Source organism: Silene latifolia, chromosome 6 (assembly GCF_048544455.1).
Source record: "Silene latifolia isolate original U9 population chromosome 6, ASM4854445v1, whole genome shotgun sequence".
Taxonomy (NCBI): domain Eukaryota; kingdom Viridiplantae; phylum Streptophyta; class Magnoliopsida; order Caryophyllales; family Caryophyllaceae; genus Silene; species Silene latifolia.
The window spans coordinates 4,154,385-4,171,654 of NC_133531.1; the positions used below are offsets into that span (position 1 = coordinate 4,154,385).

The window sequence follows — 17,270 nt, forward strand, 5'->3', positions numbered from 1 at the left end:
ACTAGTTGTGGAGTAATTTTATAAGATAGTAAATTAAAAGATTATTTCATGTGTCATTTATTTATCTTTTCATGACAAAACAAAGCCACCAAATCACAAAATAAATGTAGTGTAATTGTGTAACATTGAATACTCAAAACAAAAACAAAGCATGTATAGACGGCACATATCCGTCTATAACTAAAGACGGGTCAAATACAATACCACATTCCTAATAGGACAAGCAATAAGTGGGGTGGTAGGGGCCAAAAATGTCACAACTTTTAAGCTATTTGACCCGTCTTTAGCTATAGACGGTTATATCCGTCTATAGCAAGACTAGCTGGAAGATAATATACTACCGTGAACAAAAAACAAGGGTGTATAGGCAGAAAGAGGAGTGTTATGAACCTTCTTCTTTCCACCTTCTCTCTTTTCTTCTCATAACTGATTAATTTAGTATATACTGTGTGGGACTGTGGGGTTGAAAAATAAGTAAATGAAGTAAAAGAAATAATATTTTAATCGGTTATGAGAGGATAAAGTTGAAGAAAAAGTAAAAAATAGAAGGTAGATAGTAAGAAATGAGAACTTTCCTTTTTTAAAATACCCACGATTAAAGCTAACCCAACATACTTTTAAAGAAAAGCCCACTTTAGAAAAAAGCCCACACCCATGGAAAAACAAGCCCTAGCTTACCCGATCCAATATAAGTCGACCCGAATGTTTATTGCTGGACACTGATTATTATCCATAAATAACTTGATAATAGTTGATCCGAAAATGATTCGAACCCGAAATAACCCATGCCGAACCGACGCGGCTCGACTGAACTCTTGCAAACCCGAAATTGATCCAGACCGAATTAACCTGAGCCAAATCCAATCTAGTTAACCAGTTTGTCAGGTTCGACTACCCTATCTGATATATTCCCCAACAACAAGTTACAACTTACAAGTATACATCGGTTTTGCACGATTATTCGGTTTTCGGTCGAGATTGTTTATCACATACCCGCACCTTTAAATGTCATCCGTTGCTCCTAAAAAATTGTGTGACCCCATTATCTAACTTGAGGAACCGTCCTTGCAATTTCCGGACATTTTTGTTCCGGAACGCCAGAATGCCGAAAATCGTGTACTATACACTTCAATTTGAGTCGTTCGGAAGTTCGTACACAACCAAGTTTCTTTTTTCCCCATTTTTTCTACCACGTGTCGGGGCAGCTTCTGATGGTACTTTATTTGATTTCATCGCCAAATAAAAAGTATATATCCCTTTTTTTTCACGATTATCCAATTTTCAGCGAGGCTGGTTTATTGCATACCGACACCCTCAAATGTCTTCATTTTTTGGTCAAAATTTTTGTGACCGCATTATCTAACCCGAGGAACCGTCTGTGCGATTTATGGACATTTCTGTTCTGGGATCCCGAAATTCCTAAAATTGTGCATTACCCTTCAATATGAATCGTTCAGAAGTTCGTTCCGAACCACCTTTCTTTTTCTTCCTTTTTTTTCCTACCAAGTGTCCAGGATCCCTTCAGAAGGTAGCCTATTCGATATTAAGCCCAAAGAACAAATATACATCGCTTTTGCAAGATTATCCGATATTCGGTCGAGGCTGGTTTATCGTATATCATCACCATCAAATGTCGTTTGTTGCTCCTAAAAAATTCAGTGGATGCTTTATCTGACCCGAGAAACATTACGTACAATTATAAGAAAATTTTGTTCCCGGTCCTGGAATCTCCGAAAACTGTGTATCTTAGATTTCGATTTGAGTCGTTAGGAGGTAGTACCGGGCCACATTATTTTTTCTCCGGATTTTTCTACCATGTCTCCGCGGTCGCTTCATAAGGTACCCTATTCGTTTTCAGGCACAAATAACAAGTATACATCGGTTTTGCATGATTTTCCGATTTTTGGCTTTGGATGATTTTATTGCATTCCGGCACCCACAAATATCCTCAGTTGTTGCTCAAAATTTATGTGGCTGCTTCATCTCACTTGAGAAAACCTACCTGCGATTTCCGGGCATTTTTGTTTTGGGACCCTGAAATCTCCGAAAACTGTGTGTTATACACTTCAATTTGACCGTTCCGGCGGTCATACCGGGCCGCATTTCATTTTCTCTTGTTTTTTCTACCACTTATCCGAGATTTCTTCCAGAGGTACTCTATTCGATTTCAGACTCAAACAACAAGTATACGTCGGTTTTGCACAATTATCCGATTTCGGCTAAGGATGGTTTATCCCCTACTAGCACCCTTAAATTTCCTTTGTTGCTTCTCAAAATTTGCGTGGCTGATTTATCTAACCAGAGCAATCCTACGTACGACTTTCGAACATTTTTGTTCCGAAACTTCAAAATCCCGAAAACTGTGTACACTTCAATTTGAGTCATTTAGGTCGTAACAAGTATCATTTATTTTTCTCCCATTTTTTCCACCACATGTCGGGAATCAATTCAGAGTTGGGGATACTACTGTCAATAATCACATATTTAATAACAATGGGCACATGGCAAAAGCTTTTTAATTTGCCAAACTCGCGAAATATACAAAGTAATGATATATTTCCGAGATGTTATATGTCCCTCAATTTTGTGGTCTTGGGATGTTAATGATATATGATGATATAAAGAGTACTCACCAAAAATATTATGTTGATCTATAAGGTAAATAAATTAAAGAGTCATGCACCTTCCATATATCAACCTCCTTTTTATGGAGTTAAAAGCTAATGCCATAGGTGCCATACACCGCTAAATCACAACGTTAATCCAATTCTAATTGAGTATTCGTTTTAAATTTAAAATGAGTTAAATAATATAGATAAGTCAAAAGGAAAAAAATGACACATTACAAAATTGAGTTAATTTCAATTTTAAGACAGATATATTCGTAACTCGGTAACACTCAATACTAAAAACAAAAACCATAAAATGTAATGTGCAAAACTGCAAAAGATGTAGGAGGGCAGAAATGAGCTAGATCTCTTTTGAGAACACTCAACTATTAAAGCTAATAAGCCCAACATACTATTAAAGCAAAGCCCAATCTAGAAAATGGCCACAACTACAAAAAAAAAGAAGAAAATCCTAGCTTATATACACATTATATACACTAAGCCCAATCCTAATCAAATACATTAAGGACTAACCCAAAAACTCTTGCCTACAACTTACATCCTCTATACACTATTTATAAAGCCACCAGATGACTTATATTTAATCTCGGTCTCACTTTGTCACATGACTTATTTTCGACCTTATAAGCATGATGACTATATATAAATACATGTGAGAAGCTGATATGTATTGCGGTAACGCAATTTCTATCTAAATAGCAAGCAAATCTTATCTAACACTCTTGGGACAAATCAATACATTATCCAAGGAAAGACCACCTTTAGTATGGGTGCAATCGATTTGTCTAGCCGAGAACTTAACCTTCATGATCTTATTCGAATCCTTAACCACGAAATCTCCTCCGTGGTAGAGCACCCATGAACCGGGGTTATCCAAGTAATGTTGCGAAACTGCTTGTTGACCATCTGATGTCGAAAGTTGTAATTGTACTGGTTTTACGCCCCACCCGTGAATATGTTCCATATTACATGTCCTACGACCAAATCTTTTAGTAGATTTTCCAAGTTGAAGTCTAAAAAAGAGACTATATGTTCCTGTTGGAAATTTGAAGTCCAATTCTCCACATACTTCGAACCACCAAATTTGTGTTAGGTATGCAACTGTTTGGAAGCTAGGAAACATCATACAAAAAAACAAGACAATTCAATTAGAAAACAGTTTATATTATTTTACTGTTTTAATGGTCCTACCCGACTCAAATCTAAATAAAATTGTAGGGATATTCTCTCGTTTTCTATGATGTACCCCTCGTTTTTCACAAAAAAAGTTTGACCGACAATAATTCTATGTTACGAGTTCAGAAAATGGTAATTTTTTTTTTTCAAACCAATTATCTCGTCAAGGCCTTTAATTTGAAAAAAAAAATTCACTGCTTTTTGAACTCATAGCCGTTAGTTATGGTTGGTCAAACATTTTTTAACGAATAAACTTTGACCGACCATAATTCCCGACTACGAGTTGAAATGCCGGTGAATTTTTTTCCAAACGGGAGACCTCTTAAAGACGGTCAATTTGAACAAAAAGTTTATCGTATTCTGAACTTGTAGCCAAGAGTTATTGACGGTCAAAGTTTATTTAAATGAAAAGAGGGATATATCATAGAAAATGAAAAAGTTGAGGGGTACACGAGACAATATCTCAAAATTGTATGACAAAAAACTAAAAAAATTAGGTGACTTTCCACTTACATGGCTGCTTTAATTTTGACTAATAATTATGCTTGACTTGACTAAGACTATGGAAATTAAATCCTTATAACATATACAATATATAGTTGTATTAACATGAAATATTATTTAACAACTAGCTAGCTCATGCATGACGAGAGTAGAATCAAAGACTAAATAGAACTAACTTTATTTTTCAAAATTTGATGATTTTTAACATAATTAAACTATTTCTAGTTCATTTTTATAATGTTCAATCTAAATAGATTATCCGTCGTACCATACAAATTCATTTTATAAAAAAATAAACGAGATTTACGTATACAATATTAAAGACTCCACTAAAAAGATATCTAAATTGTGGGTAGGGATGGCAATGGGTAGGGTCTGGGTAGAGTCCGCCTCGACCCGGATCCGGACCCGAGATTTTCTCTTTGGACCCGTACCCGACCCAGACCCGCAAGGGTCTAAAATTTGAGGACCCATACCCGGACCCTATGGGTAAGGGTAGGGTCTGGATCTACCCACGGGTCCGAGTTTCAACAACTTTAGTAACAGGATTAACAGCTATGGGGTCTATAATATTAAAAAAAATTCATACTACTTTAACATTATGAGTTTATTAAATTAATTTTACATCCAAATACATGTGAAAGAATCAAACTCGGAACCCAAAAATCAATATCGTACTTGATAGCCGTCTCCATCTGACCGTCGTTGACTTGCCGTTAATGATGGTTGTCGGTCGCCGCCTATTAGAGTGGTGGTTTCGAGTCGCGTATCAGTGTTGTGGTGGTGGTTTTCTTGTGTCAGTGGTGGAATGGAGTGAAATGGAGTGGTGGTGGTATTGTCAGAAGAGTTTGGTTGAGTTTTATCACTTTATGGGATGAGAAAGGAGAAAGACTTTTAGTTGAGTTTCTACGGTATGCCAGTATGAATTTAGAAAAGTTGTGATTTTTTTTTTAATAAAGGGTCTAAGGGTCGGGTATGGGTCTCATAACATAGACCCGAACCCGAAATATTTTCTTAAGACACATACCCGACCCATACCCATTGAGCCTGAAAAAATGAGACTCATACCCGACCCATTAGGGTCCGACCCTAAGGGTCTGGGTCGGGTCCCCGACCCACTGCCATCCCTAATTATGGGCCTATTCACCTATATATTAAGGACAAGAGAAAGTTAAATAAAATTAAATCGCAAAATATTCCTCAAAAATTATTTTTTTAGTTGGTATAACTCAGAACAACCTAATTGACTTGACTCGATTATGTGAAAAATATATACAAGTTCTCGAACTAAATTAGCTACTTTTTTTTTACCATGACATCGACGACACCTAACAACTTTATTTGACGTACGGGTTAAAAATAACTGTGCTTAGTGATTAATAACCCATGCCTAGCTTACAACTTTTAAGACGTGGTTGAGATAAGCTAGGAATCGAATATAACACACACTTTAGCTAGACAAAAGAAGAAAAACTAAAGTTAACATAGAATATGTTCCACGGTAGACAAACCGACTTAAAAAAAAAAAAAAAAAAAAAAAATTAAGAATACGTAAGAAAGCAAATTACCTAGATTCGTCTGTAGGAATATGATTCCAATATCTACGGTCATTAATCCCATTAATTGACAATGCCTTTGATGAAATTGATAGCCATACTCCTCCTGTATTTTTGTCCACCCAAACTTCCTAAAAAAATAAAAAATTAAATAAATTAGTCACTATTATGCTACAAGTTATGTATATATGTACAATAACAATGATGCTAAATTTCGTCGACTATTTCCGTTCCCACGTTTTTTTCGCGAATGAATTAGTATATTCTGTAATTATTGTACTCGATGTGTATTGTGTAAGTGTCACGATTTAACAACTAATGCGCAGAATGTAGCGAAAGTAACTATCAATCGATTATATTTGTCTAGATAAAAGGTTGTATTTATTTTTAGTGGCGAAATTGGACCCGATAATTCAAGTGGCAATTATCATAATATCATTTTGAAATTATTTTTGTTGAGAATTTAGGTGGATCACAAATATATACATGGTACACGTTGGATTTGTTGGATAAGATGGACAACAAATCTCTTGTATAATAAAATCTAAGTTGGTATAATTATTAAGTGGCAACATGTAAATAATTCTTTTCAAAATTGATGGTGACATTGATATTACACAACTAAATGATTTAAACTAGTCATTTTAATAAATTCAAGTTGTATACCTAATATCTTAGCTATGATTGGTTTATACTCTAATCCTTCAAAAGGGTCAAATAAACATTTGACCTTTTAAAATAAAATAAAAAAAACACCCCAAAAGATATTTAAAATAAATAATAATAATTAAAAAAAAAAGTGTTTACTAAGAAAAAGAAATTACTTTTAGTACTCCGTATTTTCTTTACTTGATGAATTATGGAGTACAATATTCAACATGCAAGATATAAAGTGGACAAGATATTTACAAAATTAATACTACATATTAATTAAATTATGTAACAAAAAAATATATTTAATTTCAAATTTTAATTTTATCTAATTAAATGATGAAAAATATATTTAATTTCGGTTTTCAAAATCGTTTTTAACATTTTCTCTCGATTTAAACTTTAAGTTTTTATAAAAGAAACCCGAAATTCGATTTTAAAACCTGTAAGTTTAACTTGACTTTTGCATTACATTTTCGCTCTCCCTTTGTTTTTCATTTTCCCTTTTCTATTCGCATTTGAGGTGTGCGTTCACCCATGGAAGGATCTAAAGGATGATTCATATCAGCCGACCCCAAATCATTTTGCGATTAAGGCTCTGATGTTGTTGTTGTAAATGATGGAAAAGGTTAATTAATTATGTGACACGTCAAAATTTTATTATTTTCCAATTGGTTTGAAGGGGCTTCCAAACATGTCATACTCGTATATGAGTAAACAAATTCTCATTTACAACCGCTGTGACTAACTTCAGCCGCTCTGTTGTAAATTACAACGGTTATGACTTATGAGTATGTAAGACTTATTGATATGAGTAATGTGTTAGAATTTCTCATGGTTCTTACCCCCATAAATAGGAATTAACAATTGTAATTAGATATTATTACATAATTCAAAATTAGATTAACCTTACAATAACAAATGAAAATTAGAGCTTCATCTTATTCTTTCATCCTAATCCAACTAATTAAAGATACCATGAGATCATGTTAAATCACTTCAAAATTGTGATCCCTAAGGTAGAAAACCTTAATTTAACTACAAATGTTATATACATATCCATGAAAATTGGCTAATTTAATTATTAAATTTTCAAATTCGGTACCAAGATCATAGTCTAAATAAAACCCGTAAGTATAACACCCTCATAACGATTTAAAATAAAAATAAAAAATACATATCTCGCGTATAATCATTAAAAAAAAATACTCTGTATATCGTAAAATTAAATTCAGTAAATTTGAGTTCAGTATCAAGAGACGTATATTAAAGTGTACCTTAGTTCCGGCATCAAAAAGGTTGGGTCGAGAAAGACGAGCAAATATATCCTTTTTAGTAGTATAACCCAAATTATAACTATCACAATAATAATCATCCTCTTGATCACCCTCATTATTAATACTATTATTAATATTAATTTCGTCACAATTTTGTGACGAAATCAAATGAATAATGAAGGAATAATTACTAGGAAGTTTATTCTCCCAAATAAAATCAGCAGACGAAGCGCCACGAAAGGCACGGTTAAGACGTGCTAAATGACATATTTGAGGTGGATCAAGGTGTCCTAATACTAAAGCTATGCAACTCTCTGGTATGTCCTCTAGCTTTCGACGTCTCGTGGTTCGTGATGACGAGTGTTTGAATACACCGTTGACCGAGTCGTCGGAGATGGTGGATGATGATACCCCGGCGCCCATTTTTGTATGTAGGTTGGTGGAGGGAAAATGAGTATTTGTGTTTTGTAAATGTGTGTGTTGGTTGGCAGAGAGGAATGAAAAGGAAGTTGGGTGCGTTTATAATGACTTGGAATTTTATAAAATCCACTTATGTATTTGTCAAGTACTCCTTCCAATTCGCTATAATATTCCCTCTTTTCCGAAACGGATTATTCAAGTAATGTTCTCCTTTCCTTTTTTGTTAATTTTTACTCTTATTTTATTCATCTCTCTATCCTATTACCAAACCCCACCCTACTCTTTTACTCTTATTTTATTACTTTCCTTAATTTTTTGGCCCACAACTCCTTATTTAACTACTAACTATTCTTTTCTCTCTCCTATCAACAAACCCCACATTTGTCCTTTATTCTTTTCTATTGATTTTTCTTAAGTATTGTGTCATTCTCAAATGGGAACATAACCAAGTGGTGTTAGTCCAGTGGTAGCTGGGTTATACCTTGAAGCTTGCAGAAATGCAGGAGTTGAGAGGTCCCAGGTTCGACTACTACCAATTTGGGCGATGATCACTGGGCACCGCAGCCCCGAAGAAAGTGGACACATGGTCCATGTGGTGGTGCGGGAATGCATGGGCCCGGGGGGGACTCAACCCCCTCGTCATAAAAAAAAAAATCAAATGGGAACATTATGATGAATTGGAGGGAGTATAATATTTCGGGACGACATGGTTTTACATTAGCGTTATTGTATAAATCGTATATATATATGAGTATATTATTTTAGCATTGATACTTTTCTTAGGCCTCGTTTGGTTGCTCACCCAATTCATGAAAATTCTAGAATCCCATGAATTGGGATTCTTAAAGCTTGTTTAGTTACCCCATTTTTTGTAAAGGGGAGTTTAAGGAGTCGTTTGGTTCATGAAGGCATTAGATTTTCCTAGGAAATGCTAATTCATAGGAATTAAGTTCCTACATTGAATTCATGTGATTTGAGAAAACTTGTTTGGTTATCAATGTAGGAATCTAATTCCGCCGGAACTTTCAATTACCTAGGGGGGGTTAGGTAAGCCAATTCCCCCATTATGTAGGCATTGGAAGTTCCTAGGAAGTAAGAATTCCTCCATTTTACAAAAAATATGTCAACCAAACAAGTCTTGATTTTTCAATTCATGGGATTTCCCAATGCCTACGTTTTATCGAGGCAACCAAACGACTCCTAAAACTTCTAGGAGTTTCCAATTCCTACATTATGGGGAATTTAACTACCTATCCCCTCATGTTCATTGGAAATTCCTAGGAAAGTAAAACTCCAACATGGCAACCAAACGGATTATTGTAATTCACGTGAATTTTAATGTATGAATTAATAAACTCCCGTGCATTGCAAATTAACACGTCAATGTAATTCTCGTATCAACCAAACGAGCCCTTAGTCAACAAAGGTATTGATTATTGACCTTATAATTGATAGCGTGATCTTAAGTATTTATAAAACGTTTTAACTATTTACAACTTACACGAATGATTTGTGTGATTTATCTACAATGTATTAATAGGTGTCGAAATAAGCATTGCTTAGTGATTTTATTTTTAATATCTAACTTTTTTTTAAAAAAATTATGAAAAAAATGTTACGAGTATGTATTAGAGACCTGTAGTTAGAATTTTTATTAATTGAGCATTCTAGAAAGAAAAGATTGTTAAAGGTAATAATAAGATTGAACATAAAAGTCAAATTTTGTGTAGTTTTGAATTTTTGATGACCAAAAACTATTGTTTTAGTATAATTTTCAAAGATAGAGGGTTGTTTTTGAAAATGGAAAAAGAAGTTTTATTCTGATTAAAAATAAATCAATATAAAATGTTAAAACTTCTATTTTTTCTATCAACGGACGGACGATTATTTTTATTAAATAATTATTAAAATAATAATATGTTGGTTCTCAATTGTCAAGATATTACATCAAAAAAATTGTATTTCAAGATATTGTACTAACTTGTACACTTCCAAGTTGAATGGTCGACATACATTATTTTAAAATTGAACGTATTAATTTGCATGCATACACTCTTTTAGTCTTTTGCAATAACTTGTGGTACTAATTTCTCCTATTTAGATATCAGCATGCATGGGACATAGACCTGGCAAACAGATCGGGTCGTGTCGAGTTCGTGTTCGTGTCACATGTAAACGGGTCACGAACCCTACAACCCAAACCCGACCCAATTAAATTTCGTGTCGTGTTCGTGTCGACCTACTTACATAAATGGGTCATCAAGCCTCAACCCTAACCCGTTAATTTCGTGTAGGGTTCGTGTCGGGTTTTCGTGTTTTGTCTATATTTGGAAAGTGTAAGTATATTTATGTAATGAAAAATCAAGAAAAATTATGATTAATTTAGTAAATAGGTCATTCGTGTCGGGTTCGTATTTAGAGAGCTCAACCCAAACCCAACCCAACCCAATTAAATCTCGTGTCGTGTTCGTGTCGACCCACTTATATAAATGGGTCATTAAGGCTCAACCCAAACCCATTAATTTCGTGTCGGGTTCGTGTCCTGTTTTCGTGTCGTGTCATTGTTTGCCACCTCTAATGGGACATGCTTTGAAATAATGAAGATTATCTCTAAATTAATTTAAATGAGAATTTGTGTTCATTTTTACTCATCATTGTATATTGTATGAAACCGATAACATAAAATATTATTCTGGAGTAATGAGAGCTAAATTGTTGAATAACCAGAAAACCTAAAAAATGACAATCGGTCATGTCAACTCATGTGTAAAACCGTTGTATGAGAATATGAGATATACTACGTTGGATAGATCAGAGTTAGGCCATGTACTTTTCGGCTGAAATAACTGAACTGAACTTAATGAAACTGAACTGAACTGAATAAGGAGTTAATTTGTAAAGAGACGAAATGAACTGAACTGAATAAAACTGAATTGAACTGAAATTAAATCCAAAATAACAAGGTCTTATTATACATCATATATACATCATACGATGGTCTTATTTGAGTTTTTTTATGGGAAAAAAAATTCCAAGTTGAATCCAAATTTCTTTGTTATTATTTAATCAATGCGAAAATGTGACAAACTAAGGCTCTGTTTGCCAAAACTATCTGAAAAGGTAGCTGAAACCTGAAAAGGCAGCTGAAAACTGAAAAGCTAACTGAAACCTGAAAAGGTAACTAATAAGGTAGCTGAAAATTATGAACTGATAAGGTAATTAATTATATAAAAATGTGTTTGACAAACTAGCTAAAAAGGTTGCTGATTTTGGTAAAATGACATAAAAGGATATGAAAATTATTTAATATTATAAAATAAAGGGGTATAAAATGGAAAATAAGTCATTTCAGGTACCTGATTTCTCAAATGCTACCTGAGATAGCATTTCATTTCAGGTACCTTATTTGACCAAATAAGCTACTTGTCAAACACTTGCAAAAAACCAGGTAACTGAAATTTTGGTCAAATAAGCTACTTTAGTCAAATAAGCTATCTGAAGTGTCGTGTCAAACGAAGCCTAACAACCGAGATTTAAAGAGCATAAACTCCTCCCCAAAAAAATGTTATCTTCTAATCTTCTAATGTCAATATAAACTCCATATAAGTGGAGCTTAAGAGAATAAAGTAAGTATTACACGTGCCATGATTAGAGAAACTCGCCAAATGGATTAAACAGTTAAACACAATGGATCACAATTAGCAATCGTGTTTTAGTACGCTACGTATGATTTAAGGCAATCGATGATAAATCTTTTTTACTACTTTCTCTGTATAATTAAGGAAAAATTACAAATAACCATCCCGTATTTGCGTTTTTTTTACAAATTTCCACCACATATTTACGTTTTTACAAATAACCCCCAAACTTCACAGTATATTCCCCAATCACCACCGTATAATTAACCCGAGTATCATTTTTCTTATTTTCCGACATGTTAAGTGACGATTGAAGCAAAATTCCAAAACTACCCTTATTTATTTTACACTAACTGATTAATCTCAAACTCAAATAGCATACTGTATAACATATCCCTTGTCTTTCCAATTTTCCTTAGGGTGTGTTTGGATTGAGTGATTTGGAGGGAAAAGAAAGGGAGGGGGAATAAGGGATTTAAAATGCCTTGTTTAGATAGGAAATTAGGGTGGAGGAAAATGAAGGGGGAGAGATTTGGAGGGATCCAATTTCCTTCCTCCAATCTTAATCAAAATTTCTCCACACTATGCAAAATTTGGAGGGAAATTGTATCCAAATACCCACACCCCATTCCCTCTCCCCTTCCCTTCTCTCCCTTTCCCTTCCCTCCTTCCCCCTCCCCTCCCTTTCCCTCCATTTTTGTTATCGAAACACACCCTTAATCTCCCAATTGTAACCTAAATCCCCAAATCAGTTAATCAATTTCTCTCCATCCCTAAATTCCTTAATCCCCAAATCAATTTATTAATTTCTCTCAATCGATGCAAATGCGAAACGATCTGAATGAGGACCAAATTAATATCTTGCTGATTTGTCCGACGTTGTGCTCTTCAAATGGTGGACGACTCCGCATGTCTCTTCACCAGTAGATTCATAGAAAAATCCTACCATCTCCTAAAGCACCCAATTAGATTTTGAGCGGCAAGATTTAATCTTTCTTTCATTCCAATTTGGACAAATGCACTAGTAATAATTTGTACTTAAATTGGTCTCCCTTGTGACGGGTTACCATTTGTGACGGATATTTTGTGAGATAAAATGGTAACAAAATGGGTTAGTGGAGAAAGGGGACCACATGAATAGTTTTGCAGAGAGAGAAAAAGTGGGTACATTGTGAGGTAAAAATGTAAAATGATATCCGTCTTCCGCTTGTGACGGATATGCCATGTCTTCAATGAGAATTTGTGTTTGTACTTATTCTTTCAAAGTTTCTGAATTGCATTACAATCTCATCCTCTTAAATTTCTTGAACTATGTTGTAAGCCCAGACATCGAATTTTTAGTCCGTCACTGCTTACAGCGCACACTTCGTTTTTCATTTAAGGCTCTAAATAAAAGAGAAATGCAGAGAGTAAAACTGATATGGAGTACATGTTAATGGGAGCAGAGAGGGAGGGAAACGTTTGCAAAGAGAGTGTTTGATGAAGCCTGAAGGGGAATATATTGTGAAGTTTGGGGGTTATTTGTAAAAACGCAAATATATGGTGGTAATTTGTAAAAAGACGCAAATACGAGGTGGTTATTTGTAATTTTTCCTATAATTAATCTTCACTATATACTTATTTAGGAGTATAAAACCGTCTTATGATAAAATTATTAAAATGGTGAATTATAATCAGCAGACAACGGAAAAATGGGTGAGAGCCGAGAGGTCTTCAGTTAAAATGGAACCAAATACTTTTTGTAAATAATACATCGAAAAAATTACGTTTTTTTCGATTACCTGTCAAATTGCTAATTCAATAAAATGAAGAGAGTATTAATTAGACAATGATATCGAGTAATATTCGATTTTGCCTAGCTAACAAATTATAGTGCTATTTCTCTTTGATTTTTGGCTCTCTCTTTCAAAGTGCTAGTCAAGATAATCCTAATATAATCATGATTATGCCGTCTAATTACGATTAATTGATGGTTTATGCACCTTTTAATCTTTAATCTTAATCACTAACTAGTTGAAAAGCCCGTGCGATGCACGGGGCTGCCATTAGGGTTATCTTTATAAATATATTCTATAGTTGATAAAAGAAGTTCAATTATGTTTAAATCATTGATAAACAAAAGTTCGTGGTTGGTGTAGTTGATCAATGAACTATCGGTGCTTTTAGCATAGTAGTTTTGTCATTTAGTAGTTATCATTTCAGTTGTAAAACATCAAATAACATAGTAAGAGTATGTAATTAGTTTTTCCATTTTTGTTATAGAAATCATTGGTTTTATTTAAATACTCCGTACAAAACATTATCTCCATAAATATAGTGCAGCTCACCAAATGAACCGCCCTTAATAACTGAGACAGACCTTTATGAGTTCTGCAAATTATTTTAACCCATAACAACTACGTAAAACTAAATGGTGTTACGTAAAGCAACGAGTATCATAAATATCTATATTTAGTGTGTTTAGAGAAATGTTAGATCTCCTATAGCAAACGTTTACCTTGACTATCTACAATTAAGAGAGTAGTTTGCTCTTTATATACCTTCTCGTAAAATCAAATTCATACTAAATTCTAATAAAATTAGTAGTCTCTAACAACAGTACAAAAATATTTGTGATTCTGTTACATAGAATGCATGAGGCTCCCATTAGGATCATCTTAACAATATGCATGTTAAACGTTCTAAGAATTTGTTGAACAACAGATTGCAAAAAATTGGTTTACATTGTCATGGTTTGATAGTGAAAGTCAATTAAGTTGATAAAAAATAAAGTCCAACTATCTTGAAAATCGAAACATAGAAAACTTGTGGGTTGATTATTGATGGATCATCAATCCCTTTAACTTAAAAGCTACTCCTTTTGGTATTAACTATATCAGTTGTATAGCATCCGAAGACACGGTTATGTTATGTAATTACCTATTTTTATTGTTGTACGCGCCACCGATTTTAGTTAATTTAAAACGTTATTCCCAAAAATGTGATTTAATTTCATAAAATGAACACGTGATAACTGAGGCCGATTTTATAAGATTCACAAATTAGATTAACTTATAACATTTACGAATGTTCCATTTTGTAAGCATACGACCATGTAAATGTTGAATGGTAGTACGCAAAATAACATGTATCTCAATTATATATGTAGCCTGTTTGAAGGATTTTTGTTAGATCTCTAAACAATAAAAAAATGTTTTTGACTATTAACCATTAAGACTGGTTGTTCCCTATGAACTTCATGTAAAATATATAATACGAAATTTAATTTTTTAGATGTGAGATATATTTTTAAGTGAATTAATGGTCAAATTTTGCAAAGTTTGACCTCCAAAAAACAAATCAGGGGTTTTGTGTGGATTCGAGGGAGTAGGATATTATGATACTACTCTTAAAATAGATTAGTTTTAGATTAATTCTATTAAAATTATAATATAACTCATTTTTGTTTATTTGAAATGTTATCTATTCACAAAATCAAGTCTCGTTATCTTATATTGTTATTCTACTTTTTAGTTATAATAACAAAATGAACAAATTTTCAAAAATAGTTTCAATTTTAAGAAAATTGCTTCAAATTACTAAATATATACGTACAATCGTTTTTCCTCTTAACCAATATATATGCAATTATGTTTTTTATCTTAAGGTCAAACTCTTAAGTTTGACCTAATTTATTATACTAAGGAGTACTTTATATTCAACTAAATCCTTATGGGATACCCCATAGTTAACCATAAACCAAAAAAATGATTATTTCCACTTTGCCCTAAGGTTCAGCCTAATTTAATTTTACTTTACTGTCCTGAAGTTTGCATAATTACACTTTGGTGCCTTGAGGTCTACTTCCCACTTAAGTGACCTATACATAACATTCTTAATATTTTATACTCCCTCCATCATCTTTTATCTCCCCGGCCACTTCTCTAATATATGTGAGAGAATTTTATTGAAATGAGAAGATAAAAGATAATGGAGGGAGTACTAAAAAAATATTTTGAACATAACAAATCAGGCCTTTTTTGCAATATTACTATTTTGTATGCAGTTTAATACCCAATTATGCACTTCATTTTACTGAAAATATAAGTACTTAAGATAAAAGTTGACTATTAAATGTTTTAGGCCACCAAAAATGAAATTTTATTCAAAACTCAAGTTAACAAAGTAGAAGTAGTCGAAACCTTAGGACACTAAAGTGGAATAATGCAAACCCCATGGCACTAAAGTGGAATTAACCCAAATCTCAGGGAACAAAATGGAAATTTTGCAAAAAAAAAAAAAAAAAAACACCTTTGAAAAGCTATGTAAAAACTATTGCACTTTTTAATATACAATCAATACATGACAAAGTAATAACCAGCCATTCGCAAACCGCGGTAAATAATTAAGTGAATAAAAACACATAGAAGAATTGGAATTTAAAAAGTAAAAATTGATCTAACCGCATAATTTTGTATATTTCGCAGTTCAATACATTTTTAATATCTATTATGGATTTGGTATGAATTTGAAACCAGTTTGAATAAACAATTCGGTGATATAATAGTAGACTATATATTGTTCTCACAATTTGTATATATATTTACACTGATTTATTCATAGTTAGCTGGTTCTTGAAATATTAGTCTGCATAAAATCGAAATTCTTGACTTTGTTCATTTGTATTTAATTTTTTGGCTCATTTGACAAAATCGATATGAGACTTATTTAATATTTTTAAATGGTAGCTCAATTTTTTAATCTTATGTGAATATTATTGGTAATCTGATCATACAAATTTGATACGTTGTAGAAAGTCAGAGTTAAAACTATTTCATGCCATCGTTGAAGTTCTTTATTTCTAATTTTGTCATTGTAGAAATATTTCTCTGTCAAATGCCAAGTAAATATCATTATTGACCTCTTTTTCCTATTATGACATATTATTACTTTTTCATTAAGTATTTTTTTTAAAATAAAGTTTAGCTTCCTCCTATGGTTTTTGTGTAAGACAATTACAGGTTTGGTTATAATTACCAACTCGAATCTTTTGTAAATTTTTTAAATATTCAAAAAAGTTTCTAAATAAAACTATCTTTATTACTACATGAATTTCAGCAAATAGTACTTAGATTTTTGACAATATTTATATTTGTAAGAAATTATGATCTCTTTTTTTTTTCTCACAAAGATTAATTATATGTGTATAAAATATACTATTTTAACACTTTTATACAGTTTATTGAATGACTTTTTTTGACTTTATAAATATTTTTAAAATAAATATTCTTTATAATCTATTATTATGTTAGTAAAGAATAATCGATAAATTATTAGATCCACTTCCATTAGTATTTTTTTTATTATAAAATATTACATTTATTTACTTCTATTAGGATTACTTTCTCATAAATTATTAGATCTACTTTGATTAGGATA

At 32.7% G+C, this 17,270-nt stretch overlaps 1 protein-coding gene across 1 annotated transcript; it reads right to left on the bottom strand.

Annotated features, from left to right (window-relative positions):
• Nucleotides 1-2,941: 2,941 nt before the first annotated feature.
• LOC141586050 (F-box protein PP2-A13-like) lies at nucleotides 2,942-8,303 on the bottom strand. The gene is made up of 3 exons (XM_074407156.1): nucleotides 7,795-8,303; nucleotides 5,879-5,997; nucleotides 2,942-3,742 (listed from the first exon to the last, which is right to left on the bottom strand). Exons 1-3 carry the CDS (start codon nucleotides 8,215-8,217, stop codon nucleotides 3,340-3,342), a joined length of 945 nt encoding a protein of 314 aa, XP_074263257.1. The 5' UTR covers nucleotides 8,218-8,303; the 3' UTR covers nucleotides 2,942-3,339.
• Nucleotides 8,304-17,270: the final 8,967 nt, after the last annotated feature.

Bases quoted from the DNA above. Each gene is read 5' to 3' on its own strand.
- LOC141586050 (XM_074407156.1), bottom strand. From the start codon at position 8,217: ATGGGCGCCGGGGTATCATCATCCACCATCTCCGACGACTCGGTCAAC. The intron at 5,998-7,794 runs GTACACTTTAAT...TTATTTTTTTAG, and splicing joins TTTTTGATGCCGGAACTAAG to GAAGTTTGGGTGGACAAAAA. The intron at 3,743-5,878 runs GTAATTTGCTTT...GATGTTTCCTAG, and splicing joins ATTCCTACAGACGAATCTAG to CTTCCAAACAGTTGCATACC.